Source organism: Rattus norvegicus, chromosome 5, assembly GCF_021556685.1.
Source record: "Rattus norvegicus strain SHRSP/BbbUtx chromosome 5, alternate assembly SHRSP_T2T, whole genome shotgun sequence".
In the NCBI taxonomy this organism is placed as follows: Eukaryota; Metazoa; Chordata; class Mammalia; order Rodentia; family Muridae; genus Rattus; species Rattus norvegicus.
The window spans coordinates 10816440-10822439 of NC_141538.1; the positions used below are offsets into that span (position 1 = coordinate 10816440).

The following is a 6000-nucleotide window of genomic DNA, read 5'->3' on the forward strand; positions in this document are numbered from 1 at the left end:
ATGCTGGTAGCTGACATCATAAATCAAGTGGACCTAACAGATATTATAGAACATTTCACTCAGACACAAAAGAACATAGCTTCTTTTCAGCACCTCGTGGAACTCTCTTCAGATTGAAAACATCCGAAAGATTATCCACCATAAAATTCATCCAAGAGACACAGTGATAGTCAACATACCTAAATCAGTAAACATTCCACTGCAGAAACAGACTGAAAGGTAAAAGTAATATGATTATATTTCACTAGGTGCAGAAAGGGCCTTTGAAGAAAGAAAGAAAGAAAGAAAGAAAGAAAGAAAGAAAGAAAGAAAGAAAGAAAGAAAGAAAGAAAGAAAGAGAAAGAGAGAGAGAAAGAGAGAGAGAAAGAGAGAGAGAAAGAGAGAGAGAAAGAGGGAGAGAGGGGAGGGAGGGGAGGGAGGGGGAGGAAGGAAGGAAGGAAGGAAGGAAAGAAGGAAGGAAGGAAGGAAGGAAGGAAGAAAAACCTAAAACCTAAAACCTCCATCAGGAAAATTTTACAGTTAAGAAACACTTTCAGCAAAGTAGCAGGCTACAGAAAGGGAAAGGGTCTTTACAAATTATTCGTACTTGGTAGAGGGTTAAAATCTAAATTGAATTAAGAACTAAAAAACCGGACCATCAAGGAAACAAACAACCAAATTTAAAATTAAGGTAGAGAACTAGCCAGAGAGTTCTCAAAAGAACACAATGATTTCTCAAGGAAATGTGAATGGTGAGGAGCACTTAATGATGTGGACAAGCGCTCTTAGCCAGCAGGGAAATGTAAATTCAAGTACTTTGAGATTTCACTTTTCACCAGTCGGAATGGCCAACGTCAGCAAAACAAATGAGCTGGAAAGGATGTGGGCGAAGAGAAACCGTCCTCCATTGCTGGAGGACATGCAAACTTACATGCCACTATGGAAATCAGTGGTGTGACAGTTCCTCAGGAAGCTGGGCACAAATCTCCCTAAAGATCTGCTATCTTGGGCATATACCCAAAGGATGCTTCAACCCACATCAGAGATATTTAACCCTGCCATTCAAACCACTACAGAGGGGAACGGGGGTAGGGTATAGTGATGAAAAGAGAAGGCTCTGATAAGGAACTAGAGAAGGCCTATGAGTTCTGCAGTGACCTACACTAAAACTATGCTTCAGAAGCTAATAGCGTGAGCCCTTCTTGCAAATAAGGAGCCTTGTCCATTTGATTATCTGCATTTAGAAACAGACCTTTGGCTTGGATAAAATAGCAACGGTGGGGTTTGACATGCACTCACCTTGTGAAAACTCCTCCTTGCAAGCAATGAAGCAGAAGAAAATAATGTTCATTTTCTCCTCCTGCTTTCTTTAAGTCGTCCTTCAACCATGAGTAGCTAAAACAATGGACTATGAGTGTTCCACAAAGCACAAAGCTCAAGGTTAAAACACCAAAAACATATTGTCCGTCATAGAAGTACCTAACAGTTAGGACAATGTCCGCAACTAAATCAGTTACATAGATTATAATGCCCAAAACTGACATCATAAAATTGCATATGGTGTATTTCATTATGAAGGCCTGTGGCTCTTGCCTAGCTACTCTTTTTCAGATACAAAAACAGGGGAAATGCCACAATGGACACTAGTGTATCTTTTGTGTTAGCACTGAATTGTAATTTCTACTCTCTGAGTCTACTCAGAGAAAAGAATATGGTGATATAGTTCAGTGACAGAGTGTTTATCTAACATTTATAAATTCCTATATTCAGTCCCTAGTACCAAAAATAAATAAATAAATAAATACTATGAAATCGGAGCACTAAAACAAAAGTGAATAACTTTAACTTTCTTTTTTAAAAAATCTCTACTCCAGACCCAGTAGCACAAGGAGGCCCTGCTGTATCTTCTCCTCCATCACAATCTTCATTACGGATACCAATGTCTAGAACAGAACAAAAACATGCCGTTAACGCTTAATAAAGCCTGGCCCATGGAGTTATCAAGATCCGTGTTTCTAAATAGAATATCTGCACTAAATATACTTCTTACCTTTGGAAAATCAAGTCTCGTTGTTGATAATGTCATCTCAAACTCAAGTACTTAGCATTTAAAACTGTGTCTTCTCATGGGATATTTATTACAGGACCAGTTCTATTGGCCATAAAAGACATGCAAACAGTCTAAATGCTACCCAATTCCAAATCACACTACAGAGCCACAGTAGCCAGCACAGCACACCCCTGGCACGAAAACATGCATGTATACCAACCAATAGGTCAGATTAGAGAACCAGAAATAAGCCCATACAGCCACGGTGGCATGCTGTGCCAAAAACATGCCTGAGGGAAAAGACAGCCTATTTAAGACATGGTGCTGGGGGTCTGGCTGTCCACACATAGAATAATGAAATTAGATTCCTATCTCTCACCTACAAAATTCAGTTCAAAATTAACAAAAGACCTCAAGGTAAGGCTTGAAACTTTAAAATAAATAGAACTTAGGAGGAAAAGCTGAACATCCTGGCATGGGCGAGGACTTCACCAAAAACGATTCCAACAACTCAGGAAGCCATTCGGATTGTTTTAGATAGATAGAAGATAGATAGATAGATAGATAGATAGATAGATAGATAGATAGATAGATAGATAGATAGATAGGGAAGCCATTCGGATTGTTTTAGATAGATAGAAGATAGATAGATAGATAGATAGATAGATAGATAGATAGATAGATAGATAGATAGAATAGACAAGTGAATTGAACAGAGAGCTCCCAAAATAGCAAATAATACCAGTCAATAAACATTTACACAAGTCAAACACATCTGTTTATTTATGGAAACATTCATCAAAACTACACTGGCAGGCTAAAGAGAGAGCTCAGCCAGTAAGAGCACGTACTGCTGCTCCAGCAAGGGAGCCGAGTTCGAGTCCCAGCACCTATCAGTTCCCAACACTTATATCAGGCAATTGGCAACTGCTTGTTAACTTCAGTTCCAGGGGATTTAATACTCTTACTTCATGGCAACATAACACCACACACACACACACACACACACACACACACACACACACACACACACACACTTAAAAATAAAGAATAGATCTGCAATAAATAAATACCTACATTGAGAGTGCATCTCATTCAATCAGAACATTAATCATCAGGTATCCAAGCAGCAGACAATGCTGGTGCGGACGTGGCATGGAAGAAACCTTTGTACACTATGAGTACAGATATAAATCTCTGTGCTCACTACAGAAACCAGTATGCCAGCTCCTCGTCTAGGTATCCCATAGATGTCTACCAATGAGCGAACGGATGAAGAAGATGTGGAATGGCTAATCATAGTTGCCATTTGCAAGGAAAGGAGTGAAGTCACAGATTATCATGTTAAATTAAAGCAGCCTCAGAAAGCCAAACATTGCATGCTTCCTCTCACCTGCAGAATGCAGGCTTTAAAACAATATTCGAAAGCAGAAGGAGTACGATTGTGAAAGAGAAAAGGAAAATAGGAGTGGTGAGGCGGAAAAGGGAAGTGCTTATGGGAGTGAACTAGATCAACATGTATGATAAGCATGCAAAAGAACAGCATTAATGATTTCTGTAAATTAGAAACAGCTAATTATTTCTAATCTCACATGCACATATCTGAAATAAGTAGACTGGAAGACAGGGCATCAGATATTTTCATTCTTCCCATTGTTAAAAATAATCCCCTCGGGCTGGAGAGATGGCTCAGTGGTTAAGAGCACTGACTGCTCTTCCAAAGGACCTGAGTTCAAATCCCAGCAACCACATGGTGGCTCACAACCATCTGTAATGGGATCTGATGCCCTCTTCTGGTGTGTCTGAAGACAATGAAAGTGTACTCACACACATGGAAAAAATAAATCTTTAAAAAAAAAATCCCCTCTTAGGTATCATTCTTTATAATAAATATAAAATAAATATAATAAATGTATAATATATGATATATAATAAATATACGACTATTAAAGTATCAAAATACATTTAACAACATAATAATAGCTGTATAAATTTCTAATATCCATTTTACTTGGAAATTGCAAGCAGTCTTCCCACCTAGGGTTATGTTTATGGATAGGCAGAGGGATATACTCTCTTCTAATCATAAGAATGGGACTCCGCCGCTCCCATTCCATAAGAATGGGAGGCCTGGGTCAATAACTGTGACCCTTACTTCTAGTCAAATGATACAGTCATAAAGAAAAATAGTAACTTTGTTTCAGAAGTTAGGGTAGAGGACACAGCTAAGAAACTGCCATCTGCAATTGGAGGAGAGAGAGCATCTCCAGAAAGCACCCTCGCCAGCACCTTGACCCTGGACTTTGGTCTCTAAAACTGTGATAAAAACCAATTGTAATCTGATGAGTCTGTGGTGTTCTAACTGTGACCCACTGGAGCTGACACAGTGTTCTTTATAAAGAACACTCAATCTCTAAAACCTGGGGGTGAGGTGGGGGTGGGGAGCATTACCAAAACAAAAAACAAAAAAACAAAAAACAAAAAAAAAGCACACATGCAAACTACTGCCTGCTGTTCTATGTCCTTTTTCCACCTATAAACATTTTGTTTACTAGTCTACAGAATAATCCTAGGTTGTATTTTATTCTACCTACGAAGCATGAGTTAAAAAAATCTTTAATTCATTTTCCAGACTCAGCAGAAATCAAGTGATTTCAGAATATTCAAACCAAACTACAATAGTTGAACTGAAATTTTACATAGAACTTTTAATGTAAGTAACTGACTTATAGGCTATTATACCCACGGAGTCTGTGTATAACTTATGACGCCATCCACAAAAAGAACTCCCTGAGTCTGACATGATTATACTAAGGAAAACCCAGGCAGTTTTTTCTATAGAGTCGTTTCTAAGAAACAGAAACTGTATTATTACCAGAACATTTGACTTAATACATTTGTTAACATACAATGTTCGCATTCTTGCTTTGGTCCGGCAGAAAAATGTCCAACAGGAAGTAAACCTACACAGTAAACAATGTAGCCATCTTACAAACACCGCACAACCTCTCTGAATAATTACACAGTTTTATAACTTTTGTATTACAGATAGTTCATCTCTAGCCCCACAGTTGATCACTGTTCCAATACCACCCGAGTAAAAATAACACCGCTGACAAAATGTGGCTTATACTTACGGACGTAGTAAGACAGTTCGATGCATTTCATTGAGAGAGCAGCCCAGCTGTATGGCAAGCTGGCTGCCAGCCAAAATATATAATCTTTGCCCTAGCACATGATTGTTCTGCAATAAAGCAGATAGCTAAAAGAAATGAAAACTGGGAAAGTTTCACTTAGTCAGCCAAACCATTCATGTAAAACTAGACTTACTTGTGACAAATATAAAAAAGCCTTCTTTAATTCAATGTCCCTTCTTGGAAGTCGTCAGCATATGAGTTTTATTTCTTCACTGTCGAACACTTTAGGATCAAATATTAAAATGAAACTGAAGTCACCTGTTAGTCACATGTCCCCTCTATCTGTTGATAGGAGTCTGTACAAGCGATGGCAGGGCACCTCTTCCAACCCTCACTGAGGAGACATAGTATGCTTCCTTCTTTATGGTTAGACACCAACCTTTAACATATTTACCATTTAATAGTTAAGGAAATATAATCTGAGGGAGTGTGTCCTATTCACAACAGCTTCAAAATAAAATAAAATAATATTCCTGGAAGCAAACCTGACCAAGCAACTGACTGAATGAATTCTACAATAAAGACATGAAGACACTGGAAAATGGATAGAGTGTTCATGCTCACTGATAGGCAGATATAATTGTGAAAATGTCTCTATATTAACCAAAAAATGATCTACAAATTCAATGTACACCCATCCAAGGCCCAGTGGTCTCTTTTCAGAATTAGGTAAAAATCCTAAAATTCACATAGAAGCACAAAGGGCAGCATATAGTTAAAGAAAAAGGAATAATGCTAGAGATGTCATGATATCTGAACTCAAATTATATCATT

General features: G+C 38.2%; 1 protein-coding gene across 2 annotated transcripts in view; it reads right to left on the minus strand.

The window, feature by feature from the left end:
* The window catches only part of Xkr9 (XK related 9), a 28740-nt gene extending 23282 nt beyond the window's left edge, over positions 1 to 5458 (minus strand). The window contains 2 exon segments of one of the 2 annotated variants that reach the window (NM_001012229.1): positions 1279 to 1922; positions 5360 to 5458. In NM_001012229.1, the coding sequence (NP_001012229.1) occupies positions 1279 to 1550 (272 nt within the window). In that variant the 5' untranslated portion in view covers positions 1551 to 1922; positions 5360 to 5458. 2 annotated transcript variants of the gene reach the window in all.
* Between the last annotated feature and the right edge of the window lie 542 nt (positions 5459 to 6000).